Source organism: Vicugna pacos, chromosome 17 (genome assembly GCF_048564905.1).
Source record: "Vicugna pacos chromosome 17, VicPac4, whole genome shotgun sequence".
In the NCBI taxonomy this organism is placed as follows: Eukaryota; Metazoa; Chordata; class Mammalia; order Artiodactyla; family Camelidae; genus Vicugna; species Vicugna pacos.
The window spans coordinates 9,017,448-9,034,641 of record NC_133003.1 but is presented as its reverse complement, the minus strand read 5'-3'; the positions used below and the strand labels follow the sequence as shown (position 1 = coordinate 9,034,641).

The following is a 17,194-nucleotide window of genomic DNA, read 5'->3' as shown; positions in this document are numbered from 1 at the left end:
AGACACACAGTTTCATGTGGTCAGACTCAGACTTCCTCAGATATTTCCAGGAATAAAGCTTCTTGGGATGGACTCATTATAAGGCTCATTACATTCCTAGTCTTTCTCCACAAATCAGACCCTCCTGGCTTTTATTTCGCCTCTGTTCGTGGTTATCGGTAACGCCATCATGTTGCTTGGAATTTCCAAGTCCTGTTCCCCCTTCTCCTCATTTCCATCTGCCCCACCTCCCACCCCTGCCATGACCCTCGCCCTCTTCCTTCAGATCTCTGTTCCCTCTTGTCTGCGTCATTGCAATGACTGGATTGTCTGTTTCCGTTTCTTCCAAGTCCATTGTCTACCTCAGCTGGAAGAGCATTTGTAGAACAAGGGAAAAGCTGTCCAAACACCTCAGTACGGCACCTGGTAATAGAATCTGGGCCCAATCTGCCTGTTTACACTATTCTACTACTGTATCCACTTCTCAAAGAAACACTGAACTTTGGTCAAGCTGTGACCCCACCTGGAGCAGTCCTTAACTTCTTGTAAGACCTGGTTCCAGTCGGCACAACCTCCACCAAAGCTTACCCAGCCAAGAGATGTTAAATGCATTGCATTCTCTTAGGACTATAGCGCATTTTCAAAAGACCCTGTTCACTGACTTCCTTGCGGTGTACATGTCCTGTGTACATGTAGGTCTAAGCCCCTACCAGATGGTAAACCCTTGAGGGAAGGGATCCGGTGTCAGAGCGTAGGATCCGGCATGATGATGGGTACTACACGTGATACTGGGCCTGGGTGTGGAGGGGGAAGGGGAGACCCCTGCTGGAACCCATCAGAGGCAGGGATGCTCTCTCTGGGTCAGGCGGGGTACCCCTACCCCCACCACATCATACAGGGACCATGAAAGAGGGGGGCAGCCTTGAGAAAGAAGAGAGCATCTCATTGTGGACTGACAAGTGGGGACAGCTAAGGCTGATTTAATCAGGTGGGGAGAAGAGGGGTTCTGGACAGCTGGAAGAAAGGAGGGGTTGTATCTCAAAGGCCATGCTTGAAACACATCCCTCCACACTCAGCCTCCATGGGCAATAGAACCATCAAATATAAATCTAATCCTGTCATTCTGTCTCTTTAAACCCTCCAAAGGTTTTGTAGCTCTCTTATAACAAAACTGAGGCTGCTTACTCTCTACACAGCCAAGTATCCAAGGACCGAAGGCTCGATAAGAGCTGGCCTGTTTGACTTTATCTCCTGGAACTCTCCCCTCTAGTTCACCACATTCCAGCCTCAGGTCCCTGCCTCTGGACTTCTGAACTTCCTGTTTCATCTACCTAGAACGCTTTTTCTCTAAATCTTTCCAAGATAGCTTGTAATTATCTTTCAGATCCAGGCCTATAGGAGAGACCTTCCCTGATACCAAATCTTAGGTATTTATCCAGCCACTTTTTATCACAGAATACTTCTCGATAGTCTACTTTGCGATTCTTTTCTTTTTGATCATTTGCTAATTGATCCACTGATTGTGAGTCAACTCCTAGTAGGAAGCAAACTCCACGGGCGTGGGGGAGGCACCGTCTCTTTCACGGGACCTTCCTTAGCATCTGGAGTACTGCCTGTCACACAGCAGGCACTTAACCAATCGTTGTTGCCTGGATGGATAAAAGTATCGTTTCCATTTATCCAGGCATCACTAAACTGTTAGCAGGAAGGGTCCAGGATCACTCATTTCCTCATTATGCTTTGAAACAACCAAAGTCAGTTTCACCTACTCCCCAAGCCTTGACAGATGCTTCTGGCCACATAGTGCCTCTCACCTCCCATGAGTGTATCTCATTGTGCTTCCACGTAGCTAATCTCTGTTCCCTTCGCACATGTTAACTCACTGAACAGACTGAAAAAAGAAAAAAATCCAGTATGCTTGGAACAGAGTGGCGGAGACTCCCATATTGTTCAATGTGATTAAAAAACCAAAAATGCTTATTCACTATAGATATTTCTTGAAAGTTACTACGTAGTAGTAATAATGATAGTATTAGTAATCGTAACAATAATACCTTGTATATTTGTAGGGTTAAGTCACGTTCTAGCACATTTAATTTGGAGGACTGACTTTAGAACCTAAACCACACACAGAAGCCTCCATTTCAACAACAAACAAATCTTGAAATGTGTATTGAGAGGAAAGAAGAAATGGCGATCAAGAAATGGAGCAACACTGTGCAAACAGGAAGGCTGTTTTGGGAATTCTCTATTCACCAGGGCTTTGACTGTTACCTACCAAGTGGAATCGTGCCTCTGACAAGACTGAGCTTTTGTTAATTCCTTTGGTTTCAATCAAAACCTCTCAAATTTTAGTCTACGTGATTACTCAACACAGAGCCAACTGACTTCACTTTCGAAGCGATTTAAGGATTTTCAATAGTTATTCTGACTCCCTGATTTTGGCTTTGCCACTTAATTCCTAAATAAGACTCTACTCCATGTTGTTTCACATTTTATGATACTCTTTCATAAACTGTTTTACTGGGTGTGTTCAAAGCAACCTTGCCGAGGAGTGTTACTGTCTTCACTTAAGAATGAGGACACTGAGACCAAAATGTAGGCTCACCATCTAGTTTCAAGTGGAATAACTGGAGTTTTTCCAAAAATATATAGTGTAGAATATTTTAGTAATAAAATGGCCACAATCACCTCTCCGTATCTAAGCCTTTGGGTAGTGAATTCTTATATTAACTCTGGGCTTAGCCATACAATTCGCTTTGACCTATGGGGCAGAAGCAAATGAGTCCCAAACAGAATTGAAAAAATGCTAGTCAGTTGGGCCTCCTCTTTTGCTATTCTCTGAATTCTGAGACATCCCCAGAAATAAGCCTGCACGGGACCAGCCACACATGGCTCAAGGCTTCCGTCACTCAACCAGCAGACAAGTAACACCCAGAAGCAGAACCGTGAAGATGCTCAGCCGCTGTGCCCAGATGCTCGAGCAAGTCCGGTCAAGACGAGGAGAACCATTCTACCTGAGGTCAGCCCAAATTCCAACCCACAGAATCATGAATGAAATAAATGTTCATCACTGCGTTTGGGATGGCCTGTTCCGCAGCAAAAGCTAACAGATGCAGTAGGAGAGAGTGCTGTCCCGAGTGCTGACCTGGAGGGAACGCGCTCAGCGCAGCCCGGACTTACTTGGACTGTTGGTAAGAGTATGCAGGTGCGTGTTCGTTGGACGCGTCCACTGCTATCTGCTGCTGACCACTCGTGTCCTGGGATGAAGGCGCCACTGTCTGGGGAGAGGTATCAGCAACGACACCCTACGGAGGCGATAAGAACACAGAAGCCTTGTTGGCTTTGGCAGAAGCGCTTCCTGCAGGTGGACTATAGGAAGTATGTCAGGCTCAAGTAGAGGTGCACTCAGCTGCATAAAGCCACAAGAAATACTCGGAGGAAAACCACAGAGCCCATTTGGATAAGGGCTGTGAAATTTATCTCAAAGTGTCTCCAAGAAGTCTTGCCATCAAAAGTCCCTGGAGCAGTCAAATGGGCAGAAAATCATTTCGCCCAGAGTTCGAACTTTTAAACCATGGTTGCATACAGCCACACTAAATCATGATGTATGAATCCAAACATTCACGCAGGACCCCTATAAAAACTTGGATTCTTGAGCATTTTCCTGGGGTAGAGCCTGGTGCCCTGTTTCAATGATCTGGCAAAATAAGGGATTTTGAGCTTAGTGAAAAATCTGCATCAAAGCTTGGGATTCTTTGGAAAGAACACTGTTCAGTAGGCTTTCCCTTCTGCAACTTGACTTGCTTTATTGAATTATTTCCATTTTTCTTGACAAGAACAGGAATTCCTTTAGAGGGTTCAGAAAAAGAAGGAAGCATCCTTAATTTTGATTTGCTCCTCCCCTCACCCTGTTAATCTCCCTTGTGTCTCCCAGATGCCAACAAGAAAGGCTTTCTGCAGCTGGTCATCATTAGGGATGTATGCTTGCTTCTGAGAGAGCCTAGATGGTTTTATTTGGTAGTGAGTAGGCCTAAGGAAGGAGTCTAACTGAATACATTCTCCTGGTTTTACCTTGGACATCTGCAGGGCTGTAGGATTTCAAATGATCTCGGTCAACTCCCTGTCCCTAACAAAAGATCCCTGAAATTGCTCCTCAGAATCTGAAAATCCTCCCTTTCTTAATTCAGTCTCTTTTTTTCCCCTAATTTATTTGGTATTGTGCATTTTCCTGAACTTCCCACCAGCATTTACTTGTGTCTTGTGTGGATATCAGTGAATTTCCAATAAGTCTTTTTACATAGAAAATGAATCAGTGCTTTTCTTTATAAGCACAGATTCAAGGCAATATCTCAGGGTATACTTACGTAGTTCTTAGTGAAATACTTCTTTTTAAATCCCAAGTTTAACTGTCATTAGACTGTTCCCAATAACTGACACTGAAATGTGTCTTTTTATTTTATAGTCATCAAAATGCTCAAATTCTATAGCAAGAACACACATTTGGTGCAGAGACAGAGAAAGGAGCGTATATGGCAGAGATTTAGCTTAAGTGCCTACATTGTCTAGATTCATAATTTTCTCAGGGCCCAGATGGATTTTGATAGCTAAATATAGCAAAGAATTTATGTTTCAATCACATATTCTTGAAATCCTGAAGAGCCTATTAAAACCTCTTTAATACTGACATACTCTTTGGGGCCCGCAGGTCTGGAACACATAAAAGATTTAAAAATTGGACCTCTTTGGTTTCCTAAATTACATGATAGTGTCCTCTGAAATGTCTGTGTTTCATAAACCTTGGTACCAGCAAACATTTGTCACACACCCCAAACAAGCAAACAGACAAACATTTCAGAAGATCCAAGTTGGTCTGTGCAGATCTCACCCGACCTCTGTAACTCCAGAGGTTGGAGGAGTCATGGCGGTCTTCCATGTTGAGTGGTACCAACATGAGTTGGCTGACCAACTCACGGAGGAGCAATGGCGGATGGGAGAGATGTATTGTGACCATAACAGCAAATGTGTATCAGGGGAAGGGGTAAGAAACAATCATGGCTAGAACCAGAGAGAAGTACACACTTCTAAGTGTTTCCTCACCATCCACAGAGCTCTGTGCCCCCTCCTTTCCTGTGTTTCCAATAAAATCATGTATAGAGGAAATGGATCCAGCCCAATGGAAAAAGAGAAGGAAGGTGCAAGGATTCCATTAAGGCACCATGACTTTATCATTCGTGCTTTCCATAACAGTAAGAGTGGTACAACTTTTCCTTTCTTGTCTGCAAGGATGCCACAGACCCGTCAAGGTTCATTTGCTACAGCAGTGGTTCTTCGTCTTTGGTACACGTTAGAATCACCTGGTGGCTTTTCCCATCCCGATGTCCAGTCCATACCCAAGACTCCATCAGACTCCCTGGCAGTAGGACCTGGGCATCACTATTTTTTTTAAAGGTCTTGAAGTAATTTCAGTAGGCAGAAAAATTGGAGAACCAGTGCTCTAGCCAATCCCTGTCAAATCTTAACGTGCACCTCGATCCCTGAGGGATCTCGTTAGAGAGCAAATTCCGATTCAGGACGTCCGGGTGGGGTCTGAGAGTCTGCATTTCTAACAGGCTCCTCAGGTGATGCCCGCGATGCTGGCCTGGGGACCACTCTTTGAGTGGCAAAGTGTTAGAGAAAGCGCTCATTCAAATAGCTGCAATTCCCCCCCACCCCATTTCTGAGTAGTCGTAGTTGACATTTGATGGGGCGTCTATCTGATCTCTGATCTTTTCTCTAGATATGCAAACGGCAGTCCTCTCCTAACTGTATAGCAAATGAGCTTATCTCGAGTGCAAAGCCAAACCCAGACACATTCAAGCCAAGTGCACACTTTCATACAGCGAGCATGCGACTTCAAAGTTTAGAGCAGCCCCCAAAATCACAAATAAGGATTTTGGCAGGGGTGGGGGTTATGGTGGACCACAGTAAACGTGGCTGAGATTTATCTGCTCTCACCTCCTTCTATAAGAAGAGACAGACTTACTTCAATGGAAACAGCTGTCGGAGGCACGGGCGTGTACTGGGGGATGTAGGTCCCTTGCATGGGAGCCGCGGCAGTCATGTACTAGAGGGAATCAAAGAAAAATGCAGGTGAACTTGGGCGTGCAGCCAGCCAGAGAAGCGGTATCACCCAAGACTCAGACGTGTGCCCCTCCCCTCCCCACCAGTGCATGACTCAGGTGAAACTCGATTTTGACCAAAAATAAGGCAGTTCCCGTCAGCATAGGAACTTCCTGATTCAGCACCAAGGGCAGCCACCTCCCCAGTAAGTATCAGGACCAGGTAGTCCATCCCCTCCGCGAACCCCTCTGTCCTTCGGAACTTTCTCCATCACATCTCAGACATGTCACTTCCACGCCTAAAACAGAAACGCCATGAGAGCAGGGGGATGTCTGTTTTTTTCCCCCCCTCCATTTTGTTGCCAACATCTATGATCACATAGTAGGCTCTCAGCAAATTGTTTGTTGAATGAATGAATCATCGTATGGTTAAAAATAATTTCTAACTAAAAAGTCAAAAATAGAGGAATCATGTAAGCAATATTTAGGAATTAGGAAGTGTTCTCATCTGGTCATTTTTTACATCACTTGTTTACATATAAAGGAAGCAGAGTGTTCCAGACAGTCTTGAGGTCACTTTTGTCCCCTTCCCCCATTCCACTTTCACGTCACTGCCAGTATTTCCTGGTCGACTCCTTTAATTCTCCAAATTTTCTTCATCCGGGTTAGCAAAAAAACAGATCATTTTTCACTAAGTTGTAGTACTCAGGAAATTATGTGTTGGAGATGACGTGTTCTTTTACAATGAAAAAAAGGGAGCCTCAGAAAAATTACATGCTCACCTACATAAGCAAAAAGTCTGACCTGTCTTACTATTTCTAATACACAGACCCCCGTAACTTCAAAGTTCTATTCTTTGAGAATGGAATTTTCTATGAAATCAACCATATTTCTGAGTTTCTAATCTTGAACATCCCCAAATTTCAGAACGAGCCTTGTCTAAGGAAGACAAGGGTTCTCAATTCGCAGAGTTTTAGAGGAGCAGTCTTTATGGAAAACCACAAGCCTGTGATCCTTTATTCGTCTGAACTCCCTGCGTTCAAATATCAAAGCCATGCGTCACTATGCAAACCCTAAATGACTGTGTTTTTTGTGTATCGGGACTTTCAGTATCCAAGAGGCATGATCATTCTGAATCAAGGGAAATATCTGAATGGAGATTAGCTCATCAGCTGCTGTTGTTGAATATTCATGGAAAAACACAGCACTGGAGGGACTCTGGGATAAATGCTTCTCCATCCTAAACGAGGCACCGTCCTGCTGTATCTGTTTGCTAAAAACAGAGACAGCCGTAGTGAAACAACCCTAAACCCGACAAACCAAACTGCTGCCTGGAACCCGCGCATCGCTGCCGTAACACCCGCGTGCAACTCCCATCTGTACAGAAAGAACCGTGGACCGTGGACTGGGAGCGATTGTTCGCAAGGCTTGGGGAATATTACTAATTTAGCTTCATAGCTGAAAATTATCAGAGATGTCTCTGCACTGTTCTCTGCACTCTCAAAGCCGTCATCACTCTCCTATTAAAATTGTCCAGGCTTGAGGGGAGGGCGTAGCTCAGTGGTAGAGCGCTTGCTTAGCATGCATGAGGTCCTGGGTTCAATCCCCAGTACCTCCTCCAAGAATAAATAAACCTAATTACCCCCCCCACCAAAAAACAAAACCCCCAAATTGTCCAAGCTCTCATCTCCCTAAAGGCATTGGCCAAGTTTTACATGTCTCTGCATCTTCCAACACACCACGTGGTGCCTGATACTTTGTAAGTAATCATTCAATGGCTGAATAAAAGGATACAAGAAGAAAGCCTTCCACTTCAGTTACAAATCTGGTGTGCCTCTTCGCCATTAGTAATTCTGAATTCTTTCTAGAAATTGATTTCACTACCCTGTAGTGTGTTTGCACAACCTTTGAACAAATCCTTTAGCCCACTCTCCTCATCCTTGTCCTTGGGTCCTTCAGTGGGCAAGAAATATTCAGGCGTCTGACTGCTATTAATTTTTCAAACGAGCACAGAACTCTGGAGTCACATTTCAGCAAATATTATTTCACATCTAGAACCCTATGGCGGGCGTCTGCTTTGCCAGCAACACTGGTCTGGAACGTATGGTGGGAAGAACAGCCCCTTAGCCATTTCTGACAGGCATTTTGCTTCTGCTATACAGGTTTTAAGTATCGTTTCATTTAATATTCTCTACAATGTATTTTTTTAGAATGTTAGCTCAACTGAGAAGAAAAAGCTTTCCATGTTCCAATGCATTCGAGCAATGCTGCATAATATATCCTCTTCTCTGATACTGAGATAAAATTAAAACACTCTGAGAAATCGTATTTTGCAGAAGCCTATTCAAAGGTGATTAAGCCAGCGATGTAAAACTTTTTTGGGAGCAGCTAGGTATTTTGCTTAAAACTGGTACTCTAAATAATATCCTTTAGGAAATATGTCTTTAAGTATCAAAAATCCTCGTAGATTTGTAGCTAGTGGGGATATATTTTTACCAACTATGACTTTTTCTAAGCATAGAGTTGATGCTGTCGAGGGTCATATCCTACCCTTTGGTCATGAGTTTTCAAGATGTACAATATTCTAGCAAGAGAATATTTGGGTATTTTCTATCCCAGAGCTAGTAATTGCAGAGTTTGCAGTCAGGCTTCATAAGTCGGTGTGTGTGTCCGTGCATAAGAAGACAAGGTCACAGGCGCCACCTGCAGGACCCCACTCCCATCCGTCCCTACTCCACGTTGTCTGCATCTTGAAGGAGACCATCCCGTGAACTAGATTTAGGGCCAGGGGCTTGGGGCAAGGGCCATACAGAGCAAGGCTCACTACTTCACATGCGAATCCGCCTCAGTCTCCCACCTCCCTTGCCAAACTAGGGTTCCCAGGAGGTGTCGTTAACGAAGAGCATTTTGGGTGATCCTTAGCTAAGCTTCTTTAAAGGACTCTGAGTTGTTCAAAACCTCATCTGTGTTCTGTTCAGCGAAATTGAATCAGTAAATCTTCACACTTTCTGTGGCATTCTGTGAAGTCACGAACTTGGCCAAAACTGAACTTTTTGTTGCATAAATTCATACTCATCTTCTCTTCAGAACAGCACTGTGATTTAAGCAGGATGGTGTACCCATTTTACAGACTGAGAAACTGAGTCACACTGGGAGTAAACTCCAGTTCTTCTGACCCATGATTCAGCCCAATTTTCAGTCTATTTCATTACTTTTTTTAAATATATATTTTTATTGAAGTACAGTCAGTTTACAATGCTGTGTCAATTTCTGGTGCACAGCACAGTGCTTCAGTCATATAGGAACATACATATATTCTTTTCATATATTTTCATATTCTTTTTCACCATAAGTTACTACAAGTTATTGAATATAGTTCCCTGTGCTGTACAGTATGAACTTGTTTATTTTATATATAGTAGTTTATCTCATTACTTTTGCTGATCTTTTTTTTGGGGGGGAGGTAATTAGGTTTATACTTATTTATTTATTCTTAGAGGAGGTGCTGGGGATTGAACCCAGGACCTCATGCATGCTAAGCATGTGCTCTATCACTTGAGCTACACCCTCCCCTTCATTACTTTTTGAAATTAAGTAAATAAGGTCCTAAGGGTTTCCTTCTGATCATTCCCATGTAAAATAGATATCAACTTTTTAAAAAAAAAGATGGATTTTAATATTTGGTGTTCTAATTAAGAAATACAGAAAAATAACTTGATTAACGTTTTATTGTCATTTCATTTCCATACATTTTTCATTTTTACTTTTATATTCAGAATACCTACTTTTCTTCTTCAAGGGCTGCCTTATATGTTTAACTTATTTTATAATTTAATTTTATGCTGCTCTTCTGAAAAGAACTAATAACATTTTATAGTATAGATGAGATCAGCTCGGTTCATTGTGTTGTGTACATGTACCTTTTAATTGACAAAAATACTTGCTGTAAACATCAAGGACCTACAGCAGAGCACAGGGAGCTATGTTCAATATCTTGTAATAACCTATAATGGAAAAGAATCTGAAAAAGAATATTTATACATTATATATATATATACATATGTATATATATAACTGAATCTCTTTGCTGTACACCTGAAATTCACACAACATCGTAAATCAACTATACCTCAATTTAAAAAAAGAAAAAGAAACTTTCTGGTTGTTTTCTTTCTTTCTTTTTTTTTTTTGGTATCATAGGAAAACTAATAGAATTTGAGAACATGGTTTGAAAATTAGGAATACACTTATTTTAAACAAGTGAATGCTATGGAGTTTCATGCCCCATAAGACTATTATCTCTGGATAAATTTTTGCAATAAAAATTTCCCGTAGTAGACATGTATTTTCTAGGGTTAAGCCTCCAGAAGTGACAGCCTTGTAAAATTAGGAGAAAGTGCTTATAGGAAATGGCCACAGCTATTTGTAAGATCAACTCTCAGCTGTAATTGGTGACAAATGACTCTGAACTTTCTCTGCAAGCTTATAGTTTGATTTCCTTAAGAGCAAAGATAAACTACAGTCAGACTTAATAATGCAGAGGCTGCACAGACATGGTTTAGATCTTAGTGTCTCAGAGACAGCTTTCATTTTCTCCCACTAATAAATGACAAAGGACTAAGAGAAGGACCTGTGATTTAAAAAATACGCCCTTTGGCTTGATAAATTTCCATGGATTACTTATTAAAACCGTAATAAGAATGGTCGTATATCCTTTAAGCTAACTTATTTTACTGGTATTTCTCAAAAGCTAGAAAGTATCTTCCATAATTCTTTCATGAGGACGAATTATTTTGCATTTCTTGAATACAACGGCTGACAGGAGCCACATTCCAATGAGATGATATAGAGAAAATGAATAAATCCATATGATAGTTCCCTATTGGGAGCAACTCAACGTTTTGACATTAGTGGGTAAGTTTTCTCTTTTGGTAAAAAGCTTGATGATTTTTACATATTCTGAAAGCGCTGGATTTTCACATGTGACTGTGGAGGAGACCCGAATAGCCATCTTCAAACCCACAGAGTAAATTCCAGACTCCATCACTTATTCCAAGAAGTCTAGACACTGCATCACCAGGATAGTTACATGAAGAGAAGGGGGAAAAAAAAAAGGTCAAGTTGGAGGGAAGTTGTGCTTTTGCCTACTTAATTTAAGACAAACTTTTCTGTGACTGTGGAATCACTGATCATTTTTGAGGAAATAAAAAAATGAAACCTCTGAATTGTTAGTTCTGGATTTGGTTCCTCTTCCCCCACCAGAGCAGAACAAATCAACCAAATCAACCATGTTTTCTTTGTCTCCTGTGAAGAGACGTTTCATTCCAATTATTTGTAGAACAAGAGAGTAGCAAGGAAATTCCTACTCTTCAATTTTTGGATCCAACTTGCTTATTGAGTTACTGTTACACTACTTAGGCTTTGAATTGGTGCATCTAGCCCTCGCTGTAAAATTCAAAAACCCGCTTGATGAATTTCAGCACGAGTTGTTGCCCCGGTCCTGTCAAACCCAGACAGTCAGTGAGACAGACAGGCACAGAAACATTGTGAAAACACACCTCGGGCAGGAAACTGAGCAGAGGAAGCAGAACGTGTGCTCGGCTTTGCTAACTGCATGCAGCGTGAATTACTGTCAGGATCATCCAGTAAAAACTTTCTTTTACCAAAGGAAACTTAAAAGTATAGGAGACAATCTGAGTTATGATTCGTCAGTGTCAGGTGAATGGCCTGGGGGAGGAGGCACGGTTTTACCTCCGGTAGAAGTATTCCGGGGTTTTGAGGGTACGTTTCTTGGATTTGTAAAATTCCATCATCCCAGAGCTGGGAAGCAAGAGCTGTGCCTGGGATGGCAAATTAGTCTCATTTCACCTACTTGCATTGGCTGAAAAGTAATAGGTGCCTGGAGTAAAATCTAAGAATGTCAGATAAGTCACCAGGTCAATGGATAAGAGACCATCCAGAGAGGAAGAGACAGGAAGAGATTCTTCTTGAAAGGAAACAGTGCCTCCCACCAGGGCATGAGGGCTGGACTCCTCTTGGACCTCCGCTGCTCAGTTCTTCCAATATTCGTCCACTTTGGCCAATGAAATGCTGGAGACTGGTGCATTCCCGCCCAGCATAGTAACCGTGGATGCATGCATAATGTTTTGTGTTGGTATTAATTTATAGCCTACTTACTTTGTAAGGTACTAATATGGAAATAACAAAGCAGACAGCTGTGAGTGATGAGACAGTGATCCCTAAAGAGCAGGTAGATGTGAATCCAGACCTCACCTACTAGGGGTAAAAGCACTTGGAGAGGAAAGACCAGTTAGCGGGCTTGATAGAAATGGGAGCCCAGAATTCTTAGGAGTAGGTAGCCTATATGATCCTAAACAGTTCAGCAGAATAGTACTAAACAGCCCACACAGAGGGGCGCATTAAACTATCAAATAAAATATACAGATGGTCACCACTGTATTCAGCGCTGAGGGCCAGCTGTTGCTGTCATACAGGAAAGAGAGAACAAGGAAGAATCTTGGAGGTTGTCCTCGGATTGGAAATTTACAAAACCTCTCCGCCTGCACAACCATGAGAAGCAGTCATTCCCCTGCGATTCGAATCTTCAGAAACCTTCAGCTCTTTGGAAGAAGCAACTTTCATGAATGTATTGGAAAAAACCAAAGCCCGTTAGGTTTGAGCCTGTGCACGATCATTATGGTGGCAGTAAAAATATGAAGGATGTAACTGATTAAGAAACTACGTGTTCAGATTTGAACTTGAAACAACTCTATAGATGCCACGAATTCCCTCCGCGCCTCTCCTCAGTATATCTGTGATAGGAAACATGAAATGGAGAGAAAAATAAGAGCGATCCAGTGGACCACAAAGAGCGCTCAGGAGATCAGGTCAGATAAAAACTGGGAACTAGCTCATGGGATTGCATAATGGAAGCAACTAAGAAAGCATTATTCACAGTGGAGTAAAGGGAATGAAAGACTGCTTGGGTTTAACAGACAGTGCGAGGTAAGCAGAGAAAATAGTCAAAGAATATTATGAATAAACACATGTCAATGCATTTGACAACTTAGATGAAATAGACAAATTTGCTGAACAGTGCAGTTTAGTCAAATGAATAAAAAAAATTTAAAAATCCAAATAGTTCTATATTTATTTTTAAAAAGTTAAATTCAGAACCCAAAACCTTCTCAAAAGAAAATCTTCAGCCCCAGTTGCCTTCTCTGGTGAATTTTCCAAACACTTCAGGAATAAATAATACTAATCTTGTATAAATGTTTCCAGAGAATAGTAAAGAAGGAATACTTCTCAACTCGTGTTTTGTGAAGTTAGCATACTCCTTATGCCAAAGTTTGACAGGGACGTTACAAGAAAAGTACAGCCCAGTTCCTCTCAGGAACACTTACACGAACTTCCTCAATACAATTTTAGCCAATCAGTTCGGTGGTACCATGTCAGGTCAGTGGTGAATGGATGGTCCATGGGGCAAGTGGCGAGAAGCATCTTGGGAATAAAGACTGGATGAAAGTGGAGGGTCCAGATGGTGTGCTAGGGCGGCGATGCAGGATGACTGAGACACCTGTTGGCACTAACTCATCTCCAGTTCCAGGCAGGCCCACGTGAATCTAAGTAGACGTTCCCTTGCGGAACTGGACTAAATGAACGCATCTCGAAAAATACTTGTTAGAAACCGACATTGGTATTATGATTCTTTCGTTGTTGTTGTTGGCAAGGTGGGTAATTAAGTTTCTTTATTGATTTTAATGGAGGCGCTGGGGATGGAACCCAGGACCTTGTGCATGCTAGGCATGCGCTCTACCCCTGAGCTACACCTCCCTCTGGTATTATTATTCTTGACTCACCAATGCTTTCACAATTTCTTAGTGGAAAGAGAGCAGAGATACCTAATAATAACTCACCTCGTTGATATGGATCAGAAAAGTGTCTTTGAAGGATTATCCAAACCTTCCAACCCCGAACTCGTCTAGCAGCACAACTGAACTCGTTTTCTTCCGGTTTTGATTCTTGTTCTTTCTATTTGTTATTGGTTTTGATTATATTAATTTTTACGCCTTGGCATATTTTTTACATGTTAACACAGTATTTTTGGTGCTGTCTAATTTAACACAGAAATGCCCTTCTTTTATTAGTGGGTTCAGCTTGTTTTATTTTCTGATCTGGATGCTTGGCAATTAACCGCTGGGGGTTGATGCACCGTCTACTACATTAGTTTGAAGAACATTTGAAAAATAGATTAGTCTAACACTATGCTTAGAATTTAGAAACTTAGTGATGAAGATAATCACGAAGATAATGATGAAGATTCGTGGTGACTATTCACAGCACCTTGAAACAAAGAAGCTAAAAAACCAGAAACTTCATTTTAGGGGAAGTTTGTTGATGATACACATTGCAAAAGAATTTCTCAATTTTAGCACTGGTATAAGATTGCACAAGCATTTTTTTTAAAGAATATTATTACCTATTTAACAATAGGGGTTTAGAAGTAATTTTCCATTTAAGATGTTCAAGGCAACGTAAAAGTTAACATCTCTCTAGACTAATAATATCAATAAAACTAGGAAAGTACTTCTGAGTTGTTTAGCATGATGGTTAAGAAAGATCTCAATTTGTAGCTATAAATCTCTTTGCATGCTGTAAAATGGAGTCAAACATTCATGCTTTAAAGGGTTTTTTTTGAGAAATACTAATCAAATAATGCGTACAAAGCTCTCTGCATAAAGCTGGGTACAGACTAACAGCCCAACAGATAGGGACTGTCATAACCATTGGTTTTATTTTTATTGGTGTTATTATCAGGACAAGATGAAAATTTTATTGACTCAAGAGTTTGACAGGATCAGAAATCAGCTTAGGCAGGAAATAGTCATTTATCTCTCTTGGAAGTTACATTGATAAGATGCTTAGGGTCGACAGAGACCACTTAGGAAGAGGTAGTTATAAAGGTTATAAAGGGAGGGAGCTTGTGTTTCGGAAAAGAGGGAGAGGGAGGAAACGAGGTGGAGGGTGGAGGATGGTGGGAGAGGATGGGGGTATGAGCCTGAGCACACGGAGGAGGAGAAGGGCTGTGAGATTCCCTAATCGGGGAGGCCACTGAAGGGCATCTGAAGCACACGAATGCATCTTTGTATTCAATCTGAAATCACTTAATGGTCCATTATGTGTCCACCGAACAGGCCTCGGGTCTTCCCTCGGGTTACTCTGAGTAGAACTTTTTGTGGGAAAGCTGGGAAGGGGGTTAATTTCACATCTGAACCAACACAAAACAAATGTGGAGTAGAGAGGGCCAACAGAGATGTCTCTGATGGTCTCGAAAACTTAAATACATCATGCAAGAATCTGGGGACTTTCAAAGGGTGCGGGATTGGAGGTTCCAGACAATCCAGTCTGGTTCCAGAGTGTTTGGGGACCCAGTGACCTCTGGGTGACATTCTTAGAGAAAATAAATTTCTATACAAAGGACTCAAAAAGACTGAAAAATTACCCTCCATCTTAATATTTTCCATCGACTGGAAAAATAAGAAATAAAGGTTTGATGATGGAGAGAAGCATGTAAGAAGTAGTTCCCAAAAGAAATAAAACTGATGGTTATAAAAGATATAAAGAAGGAGAGACCAGAAGTGCACTTTTTAGGGAGGTGCTATAGAAGAAGTAAGGCAGCTAAAAAGTCAAACAGAAAGAAACATCAGAACAGATACTGACTACTCTTAATTTTATCTCCTGATTTTCCTTGGCCTGGTCCCACCATCTGCCCTCAATTTCTATATCCTGGAAGACTTTAGTTTTTGTTTAGGGCCTGAGAACACTCCTTCACCAACTCACAGGCTACTATGGACATGGTTTTCCTAGAATGTTAAGTACAGATTTTTTTTTTTCTAGAGGTTTTGGTCCTGTTTTTCTTTCTTGTGACCAAAGGACTGTATTTCCCATATATCATTCAAAAATATTCATGGACGCCAACTGTGTCTAAGATGCTGTGAGTCTTAAAGTGGCAAATAGAAAACAATCTACCCCTTGATGAATTTCATGCACCTTTATAGAAAATGAAAATATATGGGTTTTCATTTCTTAATAAATATCCCTAATTCTTATCTAAAGGATATTTCTTTAATTGAAGTACAGTTACAATGTGTCAATTTCTGGTGCACAGCACAGTGTCCCAGTCATGCGTATACAGACAGTCATTTTCATATTCTTTTTCATTAAAGGTTATTACAAGATATTGAACATAGTTCCCTGTGCTGTACAGAAGACACTTTTAAAAATCTATTTTTATATATAGCGGTTAACATTTGCAAATCTCAAACTCCCAAATTTATCCCTTCCCACCCCCTCCCCCAGTAACCATAAGGCTTTTTTACTATGTCTGTGAGTCTGTTTCTGTTTTGTAGATGAGTTCATAGTGTCCTCTTTTTTCTTTCTTTAGATTCCACATATGAGTGATATATGGTATTTTTTTTTCTCTTTCTGGCTTACTTCACTTAGAATGATGATCTCTAGGTCCATCCATGTTGCTGCAAATCACATTTTATTTTTTTTGTAGCTCTAAAGGATGTTTATAAAATATGGCAAATTTACAAAGAGGGATCAATGACTAAGTCATGACTCAAGATCAAAAGTAAAAATCAACGTTTACAGTAAGTTTGGTTCTAGAGAGGAGGGGAGAAGGAATGTGCAGTGACCAGTTCTTTCCAATCACTCTACATCCATTCCCCATCCCAACGGTGACCAGTATTTCCTTTGGGAATTCTTATGTCCCGCTTTCCCGACCACATAATTAGGATGTGATTGACTCCGCAGTTAGTGTACCCTGATCCCTGGTCCAGAAGTGGATGAAAATAACCCTAGTAGAACTAATAAGACTAGAGAAAATGTTTGTTGGAAATTCTGGGAGAGGAAAACATTCTTTTTGTGTGTGTGTGGAAAATTCTAGAAATGACCTTTTCTCTTCTCTTGGTGTAGTGTGAGCCTGTAGGGATGTCTCTGCTACCTTGACAATGGTGTTGGAGGGGTGAAAACTGGGTTTATCAGAGGTGAAGCTGGGAAGATGACATGCAGCTCCGGTAGAAAGAAAACAGATCTTTAGTGACATTATT

At 41.3% G+C, this 17,194-nt stretch overlaps 1 protein-coding gene across 14 annotated transcripts in view; it reads right to left on the bottom strand.

Moving 5' to 3' along the window:
• The window catches only part of RBMS3 (RNA binding motif single stranded interacting protein 3), a 921,458-nt gene that overhangs the window by 11,624 nt on the left and 892,640 nt on the right, over positions 1–17,194 (bottom strand). For 8 of the 14 annotated variants that reach the window (XM_031686913.2, XM_072940905.1, XM_072940906.1 and 5 more), the window contains 2 exons: positions 6,005–6,085; positions 3,163–3,287 (listed from right to left, as the gene is read on the bottom strand). In XM_031686913.2, the coding sequence (XP_031542773.2) occupies positions 3,163–3,287; positions 6,005–6,085 (206 nt within the window). Of the gene's footprint in view, positions 1–3,158; positions 3,288–6,004; positions 6,086–17,194 lie in introns of those variants that run through there. The other 6 variants (XM_031686915.2, XM_072940907.1, XM_006200599.4 and 3 more) reach the window with 1 other exon arrangement.